This window comes from Sus scrofa, chromosome 7 (genome assembly GCF_054392235.1).
Source record: "Sus scrofa isolate SSC_HxYL_T2T_F1_AM1 chromosome 7, Sscrofa_HxYL_maternal_Yorkshire_Landrace_v2.0, whole genome shotgun sequence".
NCBI classification, from domain to species: Eukaryota; Metazoa; Chordata; class Mammalia; order Artiodactyla; family Suidae; genus Sus; species Sus scrofa.
In genome coordinates this window covers 3,335,188-3,350,809 of record NC_139389.1, presented here as the reverse complement: position 1 = coordinate 3,350,809, position 15,622 = coordinate 3,335,188, and the positions used below count along the sequence as shown (strand labels likewise).

General features: G+C 46.2%; 1 protein-coding gene across 50 annotated transcripts in view; it reads right to left on the bottom strand.

Annotated features, from left to right (window-relative positions):
• The window catches only part of FARS2 (phenylalanyl-tRNA synthetase 2, mitochondrial), a 408,395-nt gene that overhangs the window by 283,488 nt on the left and 109,285 nt on the right, over window positions 1-15,622 (bottom strand). For 35 of the 50 annotated variants that reach the window (XR_014809481.1, XM_084967260.1, XM_084967258.1 and 32 more), the window contains one exon: window positions 14,598-14,729. The exons of 14 other annotated variants lie outside the window; for them this stretch is intronic. Coding sequence is in view for 35 of the 36 variants with exons in the window: in XM_084967260.1 (XP_084823386.1) it covers window positions 14,598-14,729 (132 nt within the window). In the remaining variant the exon portion in view is untranslated. Of the gene's footprint in view, window positions 1-12,126; window positions 14,730-15,622 lie in introns of those variants that run through there. One more of the 50 variants, XM_084967281.1, reaches the window with a different exon arrangement.

Sequence of the window (15,622 nt, the reverse complement as noted above, 5' to 3'; positions counted from 1 at the left end):
CTACCACTCATTTTATAATGTGTACACTGAGTGCCTACTCTGTGCGGGGCATTGACCTAGGAACTGGGAATACGACAGTTCCCAGGGATCAAAACCAAAGAGTCCTGCACAGACGAAGCTTGCGTTCTAGTGATTCCAGAGTTTTCGACCTGAGATCAGACAGACACCTGGAACTAAACCTTTAAAAAGGTTATACCAAGAACAGGTTTGCACACACACACTTGCTCTGCCAGAAGGCAGGAGCAGCTCATAAAACTCACACAAGAACTTTCCACGTTCAAGAACCCACCCCCAACCCGTCGGGTTGAGGAAACCACCGCCACACACACAGTGCTGGGAACCCGCTGCGCCGGCTTCTCCGGGGAAGGAGGCGGGAGAAGGAGGCGAGCGTCCTTTTAATCACCCCGCTCACTGAGCGAGGAAGGGGGCGGTGAGGAAAACTTGTGAGAAATAAGTGAATTCTCTGCAGTGGTATCGAGGAGAGACTCGTGAGCACACACAAGCCCCGGGCGAGGTGAGAGGGGAAGCACGAGACACCCACAAGGCACCTCTTACCAGCCGGCGACTGTGGCGGGACCCATTACCACAATCTCAGCAATGCCAGCCCCACAGCTGTGGGCCACGGGCCCAGCTGGTTCAGAGTGGCCAGGGCTTCGGGCTCCAGGATTGGTTCAGGTCCATTCCACATGCCTCCAACTAGAGGCATGGTTCCAGGAGTCCCGTCGTGGCTCAGCATTAAACAAAGCTGACGAATATCCGTGAGCACACAGGTGCTCCCTGGCCTCGCTCAGTGGGTTAAGGATCCAGCGTTGCCATGAGCTGTGCAGGAGGTCGTAGATGCGACTCGGCTCCTGCGTTGCTGTGGCTGTGATGCAGACCTGCAGCTGCAGCTCCGATTTGACCGCTAGCCTGGGAACCTCCATAAGCTGGGGGTATGGCCCTATAAAGACAAAAAAAAAGAGAGAGAGAGAGAGAGAGGCATGGTTCTAGAACCAGCAGGCTGCACATGTCCATCTCACAACAAAGGCAAAAATCAACCACAAAAAATTTTCCAGCCTCTCTGCCTTTACCTGCTAAGATCCCTTTAGCGCAAGCAGTCAGGTGGCCAAGCAGAAACTCAGTAGGGCAGAGAAGTCTCCTCCTCCCACAGGAGAAAGTGCCTCAAAGTCAGGGGCAAAGTGCATGGATTGGGGGGCGGCGGGGGGCGTCTGGGAACAATGGTGGAGTCTGATGAAAGAAACACCCATTTGCAACCATGCAGACTTGCCCAATTTCCATTTCTGTCTCATCCAAACCTCGTGTCTGGAAACTCACAAACTACTCCATCACCTTCAGAATGTCAGAAGCTAATATGTGGATTGTATTATTAGTATTAATAATGATGTTATTAGGGTTACTGCTTCAGAAATGAGGAGACAACAGGAAAAAGGAAAACAGCTGAAAATGGAAAATCAAGTCAACATTCACGGAGGAAGGACAATCGCTTTATATTTGCTAAATACCCAAGACCCCAAACGACAAATCTCAACCACAAATATCTGAGAACATACTATGCACCAGACACCGCACGAAGCACTGGCAGCCAAGTCCAAGACACGCAGTCCGTACCTTCAGTAAGTCTGATATCAAGCAGGACACAGATGCCGAGCAATCACAAGGGGACTGAACACTCTGAAAGAGGACGTACAGGGTATTACGGGAACACAGAGCCAGGGGCCTAATTATGCAGACAGGGGGCCACCCTGATCCAACCTCTGCCTCCCATTTTATACCTACAGCCTCATTAGCGAGACAGACTCTCTGCTTTGCAGAAGTCCCTTCCATACCAAAATGCCACAGACAGTATATGACACATACTGTTGCTGTAAAAACATCAGATATATATACACATACCACCACTTGACTCTAGCTACCGAAATCTTTGCTTTTATTACAATAACAGGAATATGTGAGGGGATGGCATGAATTCTAAGCAGCATCAGAAAGAACTAAAAAAATTACCAGGAAACAAGTCAAATTCTGCACAAAGAGTACAACTAGAGTCCTCGAGCAAGCTCCAAGCTGCCTTTCCTGGGCAAACAAGAGCACCCTAGAGTTTGCCTTCCCAGTACCAGGGATTGCCACGGAGGGCAGGGCCAGACCTGACAGCACATTAGGAGAGAGGGCGTAGGTGTTTGAAGGTCATCAGATATTCGGAATCCTCATGCCGAAAATATGAATGATACAGCAATAGCATCACATAACTTAAGCTGCTAGAATCAAGCATGACAAGCAGAAGGATTATCTTTACAGAACCTGTCAATTTACACCCACTCACATTCCCTGCCGAAGTGACTTTTTGGAAGAATGATATTATAGAAAGAAACCTAAAGCCACTCAACCACGAAATACATATATTCCACTCATGAAAGAGCAGTTTAAAAAAAAAAAAAAAGAAAAGCCACAAACCTAGAGAACACGATTTTACAAATATATATATGTGACAAATGATTAGTTTTCAAAATAAATGATGAATCTCTACCCATCAATTAAAAAGACAAACAGAAAAACGAGCCCCACTCCTAAATAAGCCAAAAAAACCCCACTATATGTGTCAAATAAATATATAAAAACAGGATCAACCTCAACAGCAATCAGGGAGTTCCCACTGTGGCTCAATGGGTTAAGGACCCGACATAGCCTCCATGGGGATGCGGGCTCAATCCCTGGCCAGAGTTAAGGATCCAGAGTTGCCATTAGCTTCAGTATATATCATGGATGTGGCTCAGATCCAGTATTGCCATGGCTGTGATGTCGGTGGCAGCTGCAGCTCCGATTTGACCCCTAGCCCGGGCATTTTCATGTGCCATAGGTGCAGCCATAAAAAGAAAAAGAGCGAGAGAGACAGAAAAAATAGCAATGCGTTAAATGCAAACGAAGCGCAGGGAGAGATTCTTCTAACCTCAGCAGACTAGCGCAGTAAATCAGAGTGTCAAGGGTTGGAGAAGATGTGGAGCCACAACTTCCTTCCACGCAAAGGCTCAAGGCAGGGCGAGGTGGCCCAGCGGCTTCAGGAAACAGCCTGGAGAAGAGACTGCCAACAAGTCTAAAGCTGCTCAGAAGTGCTGACTCAGCACTTCCATGGCTAATAAAACACACCTCAGAGAAACTCACTCCTAAACATACAAGACGCACACCGTGGGCAGGAGTAGCTCTGATAACAGCCAAAAATGGGAAATGGTCAAATGTCCATGACAAAAAGGATGCATAAGCTATGGCACATTCACCCAGCAGAATTTCAAAAGTGAAAAATGAGTGAACTAAACCTCCAGATGAAACACCGGAGATGGACCTCACAGCACTGCCTGGAAACTAAAGTCCCAAAGGGACGAAGAGCATCACTCCACCTGCTAAAGCATAAAAGGCAGCGAAAGGCAGCTCATTTTACCAAATGTACAGAGAAACCATCATGGAAATCAAAACAACAACACAGAATTCAGAAGAGTGACTGCTGACAGGGGAAAAGGGACCTTTCTAACAGGGAGGGACACACAGGGACATCGACTGCACAATGTCCCATCTATTAGGCTGGGTGGTGGATACTGGACTGAGTGGCAGAGTAAAGGAGTGGAAGGCAGAGAGACAGAGACAGAGACAGGCAGATGAAGTATCAGAACAAAGTGTTTTAATAAAGAAAATGCTAAGGAGAAAAATATTTTTTTTCTTTTTTTTTTTTTAGGGCCACATCTGCAGCACATCAAAGTTCCCAGGCTAGGGGTCAAATCAGAGTTACAGCCGCCAGCCTACGCCACAGCCATGGCAAGGCAGGATCCAAGCCGCATCTGTGAGCTATACCGCAGCTCATGGCAACGCCGGATCCTTAACTCACTGAGCAAGGCCAGGGATCGAACCTGCATCCTCAGGGATCCCAGTGGGGTTTGTTACCACTGAGCTCAACGTAAACACCGAGAAAGATATTTTTAATTAGGGAGACTTAAGCATGTTTATGGCAAAGAGTAAAGAGTGAATACAGGAAGAACAAAGTTGGAGGACTCCCTTTCCCAATTTCAAAACCTACTACAAAGCTACAGGAATCAAAACAGTGTGGATATGAGGACAGGAACATGGAATGGAACTGAGAGTCCAGAAATAAACCCAAACATCTATGGTCAACTGATTTTTAACAGGGTGCCAAGATCACTCATGGGGAAGGAATAGTTCCTTCGACAAATGGTGCAGGACAACTGGATGTCCACAGCAAGAGAATGAAGCTGACCCCACACCACATACGAAAATTACATCACCACATACGAAAATGGAGCAATGGCCCAAATATAAAAACTCGAAATGGTTAGAAGAAAATAGGAGTAAATTTTCCTGACCACGGATTTGGCAATGGATTCTTAGATATGACTCCAAAATCAAGTGCAAGAGACGAACAAGAACAGAGAGATTAGACGTCACCATAATTAAAAGTGTTTGTGCATCAAGAGGATGAAAAGAAAATCTAGAGAACTGGGAGAAAAGGTTTACAAATCAGGCATCTGATAAGGCGATATATATACATATACATATATATACACATAAAGACCTCCTGCAACTCAACAACAAAAAGACAAACAATCCAATTCTTTAAACATGCAAAGAACCTGATAGACATTTTTCCAAAGGAGATACACAAATGACTAACAAGCATATGAGAAGATATTTAACATTAGTCATTAGTGAAATGAAAATCAAAATCACAATGAAATACTGCTTTACATCTCTTACGATGACCATAAAACAAAACAAAGTAACATGAAGCAAACAGAAAATAACAAGCGTTGGTAAGGCTGTGGAGAAACTGGACCCTCATTGCTTGTTACTGAAAATGTGAAATGGTTTGGCCACCACAGAAGACAGTTTGGTACTTTCTTAAGAAGTTAAACATAGAACTACCACGTGACCCAGCCATTCCCCTCCTAGTTATATGCCCCAAAGAACCGAAGAAAGGGACTCCAACAAGTGCCATTCGAAAACAGACTGAGCCAGCAACAAAGAGGAAATTAAAACAATACCAGTACGACAATTCCTACCTCTTGGAAGCAAAGAGTAAAATACAGATCATGTTCAGTGTTTGGTGAGAATGTGGGAAAAACAGTACTTTCAAATACCCCAGGAGGTGTTTTCCCAGAGTATACATCATAAACCTTCAAAGGGAAAAGGCGAACAGTTCCAGTTTCATAAACTTCCCAGGGCAATACTAGGGCAAGGGAGTAAGAACACACGTCTAAGAATGGTTTCTTGTCAACAAGCTGTGAATATAGAGAGTCATCCACGATGGTGACGTGGCCATTAACAATGCTGAGGTAAACAGATATTTGGTAATAAGGAAAGACACTCATGTCACATTTGTTGTGACAAAAGCACAATATAAAAAAATATGTGACTATTTTTACAAAATACATATGATTTTAAACATAATAATGACACATGCATATTTAAAAAGTTTTAACTGTGATAACGAAATTACTTTTATTTTCTTTTTTATACTTTATTTTCTTAATTTTTTTCAAAGATGACAGATTGCTTTTATTACTTATTTATTTATTTATTTGTTTGTTTATTTTTGTCTTTTTTTTTGCCTTTTTCTAGGGCCGCTCCCATGGCATATGGAGGTTCCCAGGCTAGGGGTCCAATCAGAGCTATGGCTGCCAACCTACACCACAGCCACAGCAACGCCGGATCCTTAACCCACTAAGCAAGGCCAGGGATCACACCCGAGACCTCATGGCTCTTAGTCAGATCATTAACCACTGAGCCACGACAGGAACTCCCAGATTGCTTTTATACTAGGAAAAAAATGTCTCCATCTCATTATCCATTTTGAAAATGGAAAAAGGACAGAAGTTATTAAGTAAATATTTGAACAGACGTCTCCATTCTGACAGCTTGAAAATATGTCACGAGGAAGAACTACAAGGTAAAACCTACACACGAGGCTGGGAGCATTTGTTTGCTTTTCTGAAAGGGCACTAAGAGGGCCAAGACTGACTTACAGGAAGGGAGGTGAGTTGGGAGGATGGAGAAAAGGGAGGAAGAGCAGGAGAAAGAAAGGGAGGGAGAGGGAAGGAGCCAGAGTCTGCCTGACCTCAGACAGTCACAACCGGCTCATTACCTGCAACATTCACTATGCTCAATTCCAATTCACAAAGTGGACGGACTAACATCCACTGGGACCAATACGCCCACCACACTGCTCTGGCACCACAGAGTTAAGTCATGCAAGCATCCCTTTTCCCAGAGCATCTCCACACTCCAACCTGGAGTTCGAGTCCACTATGAGGCCATGAGCCCACTCTCCCGGACTCTGACTACAACTGGACATGTGCATAGAACAGGCACTATGAAAAGTAAACAAACAGGAAAATTCTGATTGAGAGTCAAAACTTGGAGGAGGGATTCACACAGCACGAATTTCATGCCTTTTTGTTTCTCTGTTTTTCTTCTCACATGCTTTTTTGCCCCAAAGATGGGCCCCAGTTGTAGAGCAGTATAACATCATGGGCAGCTAAGACTTGAAGAGAAGCCCGTCTTTCTGCACACAGGTAGAATTCCTATGAGCTGCAGGAGAGAGAGCTCAGGTGGGGATGTCCTGATTCTACCTGCTCAAGCATCAGCCAGACCCCTGAGCTAAGCAGGCACAGCACATGCCCACACCAGTGCAGCAACAGCTGAGGAAACTGAACTGAGATTTGCAGCCTTCACACCAGTTTTAGACTAACCTCTGAATCAGGACATACATGTGCAGGGCAGAAAAAAATGAGCATCTCAAAGACACACTGAGGTGTGAATCACTTGCCTATAGGACAGGTCAGAACTAAGACCCAGACCTTAGGGTGACCAGTTACTGAAACAGCCATCGCAGGATTATAATAGGACACAGAGTGCACATAACTTACCACTGACGATATCCAGCATACAATTCAAAGTTATTTGGCAAAGAACAAGGAAAATGTAACCAGTTCTCAATAGAAGTCAATCTTGAGATGACCCAGATATTGGAACCATCAGACAAATATTTTTAAAGCAACTATTATAACTATGCTCCATGAGGTAAAGAAAAACATACTTAATAGGAATGAAAATACAGGAACTCTCAGAAGAAAATAAAAAACCTAGAAACAATTAGGACCCAAAGTCAAATTTTAAAACTTAAAAAAAAAAATCTGAAACAAAAAAGGTATTTGATGACCAAGGCATCAGAGTGGAAATGACAGAGGAAAGAATCTGTGAACATGGAGACGGAGCGGCACACATTATCCAGCAGGAAAAACAGAGAGAAAAGACAGGGGGAAAATGAGCAGAGTCTTGGGATCTTCTGGAATAAAATCAAAAGATCTAACATGGGTGTAACTGGAGTTCCAGAAGGGGAGGAGGAAGCAACTGAGACAGAAAAGTTATCTGAAGAAAAAATGACCAGAAACGTTTCCAAACTGATCAAAGACATAAATTTATAGATCCAAGCTCAATGAGCCTAAAAACAGATAAGCTCAAAGAAAACCACACCAAGACACATTAAAATTACTCTGAAGAAAAACCAAAGATAAAGGAAAGAAATCTTGAAAGCAGCTAGAGAAAGCTAACACATTACCAGTGAACAAGGGCTGACGGGATTATGAGTTTCTCCACAGAAATCACAGAAGCAGAAGACAAGGAAACCTCATGTTTAAATTGTTGAGGAAACAAAAAAATCTATCAATCCAGAATTTGACACTCAATAAAAACAGCCTTCAAGATAAAGGATAAAATGAAGACATTCTCAGACACAGGAACATGTGAACAAGCTCATTCCCAGCAGCCATGTTCCATCAGAAATGTGAAGGGGCGTCCTCATACTGAAGGGAAGAAAGTCCAGAAGGAATCACGGATCTTTGGGAATGAAGGAAAAGCAAGAGAAACGGGAAAGAGCTAGTTAAATATAAAAGAATACTACTTTCCTCAAGTTCTTTGAAGTGCATATGACTGTTCAAAGCAAAAGGTTTCACACTGTGTGGTGTGGTTTCCAGGGTATGTAGATACAGTACCTATAATAAAAACAACATAAAGGTAACGGAGGAGGCGGGTAAGGAAGGCTGGAATGGGACTTTAACACAAATAAAACAGACATCAAGAAAAACAGAATTACAGGGGCAAAGGGTGGCTATCTCATGCCAAAAGGGGCAACTTCATAAAGAAGACATAACAGATGTAAAAGTGTGAGCATGTATGTATAAATATATTTAATATAAAATGTATAATAATATAGCTTCAAAAAACGTGACGAAAATTTGATGTAAGGAAAGAGCAAAATAGACAAGACCATATTCATAGCAGAAAATGCAAATACTCTTTTCTGAGAATCTGACAGAATACAAAGACCAAAAAAACCCAGAAGCCGTGGAAGAGCTGAACATTCTCAGTTACACTGCTCTCTCTGACATTTATGAGATACTCCACTCCCAGGTTTCTTGTCCAGAGCAATGGCACCCTAAGTCCACACAAAGACCTTTATATAAATATTCACAGCAGCTTTATTTGTAATAGCCAAGGCTGGGGACCACCTAAATGGCCATGCATCAGTGAACAGATAAACAAACGAAGACATAGCCATACGATGGAACAAGACTCAAAATAAAAAGGAATGAGCTGGTACACACAACATCAACAGCTCTCAAGAGCACCACGCTGAAGGGAAGAAGCAAAGCATAAGGAACACATACGCTGTTTCATTTATGTTAAAACTCTAGAAAATTCCAACTAAGCTATAATGACAGAGGTAGATCAGTGGGTAAAAAGAGCACATGGAAACACTGGCATGGGATGAAGATATTTTATTATTATTATTATTATTATTATTACTATTATTATTATTATTATTGTTTAGGGCCACGCTTGTGGCATATGGAGGTTCCCAGGCTAGAGGTGAAATCAGAGCTGTAGCCGCCGGCCTGTACCACAGCCACAGCAGCACAGGATCTGAGCTGCAACTGTGACATACACCACAGCTCACAGCAACGCCAGATCCCTAACCCACTGAGCAAGGCCAGGGATCAAACCTGCGTCCTCATGGATGCTAGCCGGGTTCCTTAACTGCCGCGCCACAACGGGAACGCCACTATTTATTATCTGGATTATGAAGACAGTTTCGTGGATACGTACATGTGTCAAAAATGGACCAAACTGTACACTTCAAAGTGTCTAGTGCATTATACTTTAATTATACCCTACCAAAATTAAGGGAAAAAAATTCAATGTATCCTAAAGACAGGGTTTGCAAAGCACGGCCTGAGTGCAGATCGCTTATAAGAATTATCCAGGGTGTTTGTTTAAAACGCACCTCCCGATCCCCGCTCTGGACCTACAGCCGTTGATTCTCTGGACGCAGACACTTAAATAAGCCCTGCAGGTGATTGCCAGCCTCACACCTGAGGACCGCCGTTTACGAGCCATTCCAAATGCCACGTCCTCTGCGGCGCCGCCGCTGATCTAGAGGACGGAGGAGTTTCCTCGTCACGTATCCCAAAGCCCCATCCCACATAAGCTCTATCTTCGCCACCTCACTCCACGTTTTACGGAGAGAGGTCGCATCTTACCAGTCCACGCGTCTTCCCCTTCGTCTACCACAGGCCGCCACACAGAAGAGCTGCTGAGTTTATGAACGGTATGTCTGCACGTGTGTAACATCTGGAAGGTCACCAACTTAGATCAAGAACCGGGGATGGGAGACATGTGTGCGGAGGCTGAAGAGACTGGCTACCAAAGAGAGGAACAGACTGGAACCGGGCTTCCACCGAGACGGGAAAGGCAGCATTACGTCTGCCAACGGGGCACCCGTAGCCAAGACAAAGCACGCAGCCCCTTGCAGACGGGACCCTAACTTATTCTGGGATGCAGTACCCACATCACTCCATGCCACCCTGAGGGTCACCAGGACCAGGGCTCAGCACCATCCTCTCCAACCCCCCTCCCTTCTCCCCGTTCTGCCCACAGCACCTCTGCCGCAAACTCTCACATACGGTGCGGTTGTCGTCTACTTGATGTCTGCGGGTGCTGCTAGTTTCAAAGGCAGGGACAATGCTTATTTGCTTTTCTATAGGCTTAGAAGGAATTCAGGAAATAGTTGGCAAATGAACCAAAAAAGTGATTACTTAAAATTGGAAACTGTAAGCTTTTCCCCAAAGAGTCAAAGTTTAAATTTTAATGAAGAAGTAAAGAAGTTACTCTCTGTCTTTCAAAAAGTCATTTTCCACTTTGGAGCCTTCGGTGCTCCGGGCCTGTGTACCGTCTCCCAGATTTCACAGGGACTCAATCGTGGCCAGTGCCTTCCTGGCACGACGCCAGCCCACAGTCCCCGGGGATGGTTTTCAGAGGTTCCTGCTCCGGAGTCCACCTGGAAAACCGCTGGCAGCCTGGGTCAGCCCAGTGGGAACCAGGGCGTGGCACGTGGAGCTGTGATTCGGTACTGTCCTCAAAACACCTCCTCCTCGAGGGAGAAACCACGCGGTCGTCAGGACAGTGGGCACGCCCACATCACCACCAGCAGCTCCAAGGAGTCGGAATGCAGGGTGAGGAAGAAGAAATGAAGGAAGGCGCTATCGGCTCTCTGGGGGACGGCGCGTTCTGTGCACAAAGCACACACGTGCCACGGTCGCTGCCTGTTCAACTTAGCAATCCAGTCTCACACCTTTAATTAAACGCGCTCTGTCACAAAGATAACACACGTCGGGGCAGTGCCCCTCTGCGGGGGGACAACTACAGCACAAAGAGGGTTTTGGTGGCGGCTGTGCTTCGTTTGGTTCCGGCTCTTCATTCCATGTTGGGCCCAACCACTTAGTTGAGAGGAATTCTGAGCCACCTCAAAATCAGGCAGTTTACCTTTTGGTCGTGAAGCGCAGTAGTTGGCACTGTCAGAAAGATCTGGGGCCATCGAAATGCCAGCCATTTGATCCTGGTCACCTTTCTGAGGCTCGGAAAATGAGGGTAATGACAGTGTCCACCCAGGGCCTCGTCATCCAGTCAAATGGAAGGAAGCACCACTGAGGGTGAGACGCTGGCACACGGTAAGGGCCCTGCTGGTGGCACCCCTCCGTCAGCTCCTGGGGTCCCCAGTTACCTCAGCATGTAGCTGCGCCTCAGTAAGAACCATAAAGATGGGAAATCTACAACCATCAATTTTATCGTTTGGGGGAAGTTTTATTTAAAAAACAAAACAAAACAAAAACAGGGGAGGAAAGGAGTTCCCATTGTGGCTCAGTGGTTAATGGATCTGACTAGGAACCATGAGGTTTCGGGGTTGATCCCTGGCCTTGCTCAGTGGGTTGAGGATCTGGCATTGCCGTGAGCGGCTGATCCTGCGTTGCTGTGGCTGTGGTGTAGGCCGGTGGCTACAGCTCCGATTCAACCCCTAGCCTGGGAACCTCCATATGCTGCGGGTACAGCCCTAAAAAGACAAAAAAAAAAAAAAAAAAAAAAAAAAAAACAGGGGAGGGGAGAAAATGCAGGAGGAAAGACAGCAAGAATGGCAAACTGGGAGTTCCCGCTGCGGCACAGTGGGTTGAGAATCCAGCTGCAGTGGCTCGGGTTGCTGCAGAGGCATGGGTTTGATCCCAGTGCTGTGGGTTAAAGGATCCAGCATGGTTGCGGCTGTGGCGTAGGTCACAGCTGCTGCTCGGATTCAACCACTGGCCTGGGAACTTCCACGATGGCAGGTGTGGCCATAAAATTAAAACAAACAAACAAACAAACAAACGAAAAAAAACGGCAAACTGAACCAGAGGGACAAAGGGCAAGAAGCCAGGCTTCCAGCAATGGCCCAAGAACTCAGAAAACAGAAAGTCAGCTGTGTTTGCCAGTAACGTCTGTGCTTAGCGACTGCCAGGCACACAGTTTAAGAATTTTAACTACAGATGTCAAAACACATTCGAGCCGGAGACTACAGAGCAGAAGTCTGTCATGATAACTTCAAGTAGCAAACCCCACACAGAATTTCTTTTACGAAATTGTCTCTTCTTTTTCTCTGGCGAGGAATTTTATTTAAATTTTATGGGTACCCTTTGCCAACAAGGGAAAGCACACCCTCCCACCACGGTGAATCTCTTAGACATCTCTGCGTCTCAGGTATCTCTTTTTTCTTTTCTCTCTCTTTTTTTTTTTCACTTTGCCACGTCCTCCAAGAATTGCCTGACACGGCTGATGTAACTGGGGGAACGGCGGTCGCATTAATGTGCAACCATGACTTGGAAACCTGTTTCAGGGAAGCACGTTCAGCCAGTCAAGGTGGGAAAAAACCTCCTCAAAACCCATCAAGGACGCTGGAAATGTACAAGGAAGCACAATTCCAGGTGACAGCTGATAGGGAGCTGACCCTCCCCGATTCACTGAGTTCTGGCCCCTGGCACCTCCGGCTCCTGGAAGGAAGGGAGCCCAGGATTCCCTCAAAACTTCTGTCTAAAAAACGAAGCAAAGCAAAAACCCCACGCAAGTATGCGAAGTCAGCTCCGACTCAAGGAGGGATGAACCCTTAGCTCCTTGCTCCCGTCTCTGGGTTTTCTATTAGGGACACGAACAAACCTCCAGCCAACTTCCCTGCTTCCTGCTGCTCTGAACTCTCACTCCCTCCGGAGTCAATCCCTCAGCCGAGCATCGTGGATACGAAGACGACTGAGAGCAGAGAGGTCGTCCCGCTGAGCTGGTTCCCGGGGTTGGAAATCGGTTACGCTGTGAGAACACCCCTCGGGCAGGCAGGGTCGACTGCCTCTCTCTTACGACTCCAGGCTGAAAACACCTGCCTTTTTGTTACATGAACCACCCGCCGTTTACCCCGTCCTGTGACATAAAATTCACTTAAGAATAAAATTCACTGAAAATTTAATTCTTTGACCATGTTAATTGTACATGCAGGTGGCACTGAGTACATGCACAATATTATACAATGTCTAGTCCAGAAAATCTGCATCCTTTTTGTTGCTGAATAATATTCCATAACGTGAACACACACACGCACATTTCTACGACGTGCAAGACAGCCTCTGTTCAAATACTTCCAGTTAAGGGGGCTCTCTGTCAATAAATGGCTCTATTCAAAAAAAAAAAAATAGTAGCATCAGAGATTAATTTTTACAGAGTGGATACAACGCGCCAGACCCTGTACTAAGCACAGAACACGAGTCACCTCAGCTAACCTCATGAACACTGAGGGAGGCATCACTGTGCTTATATTAACTAGGAGAAAACCGAGACCCACCACTGCGCTTACATTAACTAGGAGAAAACCGAGACCCACCACTGCGCTTACATTAACTAGGAGAAAACCGAGACCTGCACGGCTAAGCAACTTGCCTGAAGACACACAGCTTCCACTTCAAAGGATACCTGGTGCTTCAGACACTCAAGCCAGGTCTCCAACCTTTACCCACAGGCCCTCACGGGCCACCTCTCTGCTCCCTCTTCTCTAGGACAGACCTTCAAATACCAGAAAACCATCCGAGGAGCATCTGGTGCTGTGCTGGGCTCTCCCCCAAGCCCTGCTCAGCAGAGGGCAGAGGAATCCATGGGCGGACGGGGCCGGGCCCCAGCCATGCAGCTCGGACTCCTGCGCCTCACAGCCGCCTGTCTGCTGTCTCGCTCTCCCTTGTCCCCTAACCCCCCGGTCCCGCCACACGCCTTCATCACCAAGAGGGCCTGGCCTTCTCCCTTCTGCTGCGGGAGGCACCGTGACCAACCCGGAACTGGAGCCAGCACCCGCCCCCCGCAGGCACAGAGCAAGAGTCCTATGGGACACACACACACACACACACACACACACACATACAATGGCAGGTCCCCTCTGCCTACAGCTTGTGCCCTGAGCCTCTAACTTAAAGGCCCGCTCTCAGCCAACTACCCCTGTCGGGAGTTACACTCTGAAAAAGAATTTTTTAAATTACATTCAGATAGTGACTTTTAAGAAAAACTCTTAAAATCTGATTTAAAATGATTGGAAATAATCATTGTTATTAAGCTGTGGTGCTGCAGCGAAAGCTGGAAAGCTCCTTCTCCAGAACCGCCCGGCACGGGTAGAACCGAATATGAGACGAACCCCATCCGATGGCTGGGCCGTCACTGAGGGGGGCAAACAACCAAACATCACGGGCCCATGGACCTTGACATCGTGTTTTCAGCGTATCTACGAAAGAGCTGCTGGATTTGGGGCACTGCTCCAAAGGCGGTAGGAACAAAAAAGGATTAAACGCCGGCTTTGTTCTTAAATAGTCTGGAAGACAAACTGCTCCCCGGGACAGGCATCAAATGCCTGCGGGTAATTACAAAGCAGCAGACCCACAAATACGAAATCACGAAGTACAAACCCAACACCTCGCGCTGACAGGGAAGAGCTCCAAAACCAAGACGCCTTCGCACCATTAGACGTGATAGATTAAGCTCTTCCAGAGAGAAGAGCCAGAGAAGAGTCTGGAGGGCGATGCAAGGAGAGAAAGACGGGGAGGCGGTCCTAGGGGCGTATGCAAATGTGGATGCAAATGAGCATGGCAATGGCGTGAGCTGGGAAGAGAGGGCTCTGGGAGGGAGCCTGCGATTCAATGTGGATGCTCTTCTACCTGAATTTACCAGCTGCTGTTCCATCACCCCGCAGCCAAGAACTTCCAGCCATTCTCCGTGGAAGTAGATCTCCATCTCAAAGGAGGGATGAGTGAAAGGAAAGTAGCAGTCCACCCATCTGATGTCCAGTCCTGCAAAGATGCAAAAAAAAACCAGACACCCCACATTAAAGGCAGTCTTCCCTTTTCTCGTGACCAAATCTGCCCTCCAGCTAATGACACCAATGACCACGTTCTGAGTAAAATAAATAGCAAACAAGATCATCTGCCACACTTTAGGGCGAAGCAATAGATCTTAAAACTGGTGAAAAACCAGGCATGTCTTTTCCAATAAGAAAAACCCTCTGTGCGATTCCAGGACCTTCTACGACCAAATCAATCAGCTGTCAGCCTCTGCAACCACCTGGCAGAGGAAAAAACTGGGTCAAGATTATGGGAAAGCAAGTCATTCTGCTAGTTTCTCTAAGGGAAAAATGACATCGTTTCGGAGTAAAGAAAACAGGAGTTTTACCGTATCGGCCTTCAGACGTAACATACCAACAATATGACTAATTTAGGGTCAACTCATCCACTTTCACGCCCATCAATACACTAGTTTTTATTAAGTTTATAAGACCTCGTAAAAGGTTAAATAAAATACGATCAGCTAAACTAAGCTATGTATTTAAAAAATCCAAACAGTTTTTCTACAGATGAGTGACAAATATACTTACGTCCAAGACAAACCAAAACAGGGACATGGTGAATGCCAGGATGCATGTCAATAAACACTCGTAACTACGGCACGTGTGAATAAAGACATTGCTGAACAAAAGAAAAGACTGATGGATGCGTAACAATTAAAGCCTGCAAAGGGCAGAATCACTACAAACAGAGAGGCCAGAGGAGGGGGTCCCCCAGGAGCCGGAAGCCCACCATGAGGACACCCAGAGAGCGGGCCCTGGACAAACCACCGCCAGTGCCCCACCTGCCTTCCGTTCCGTCACGATCTTTCCCTTCTTCTGCAAAGCCCCCTCCTGCCCAGC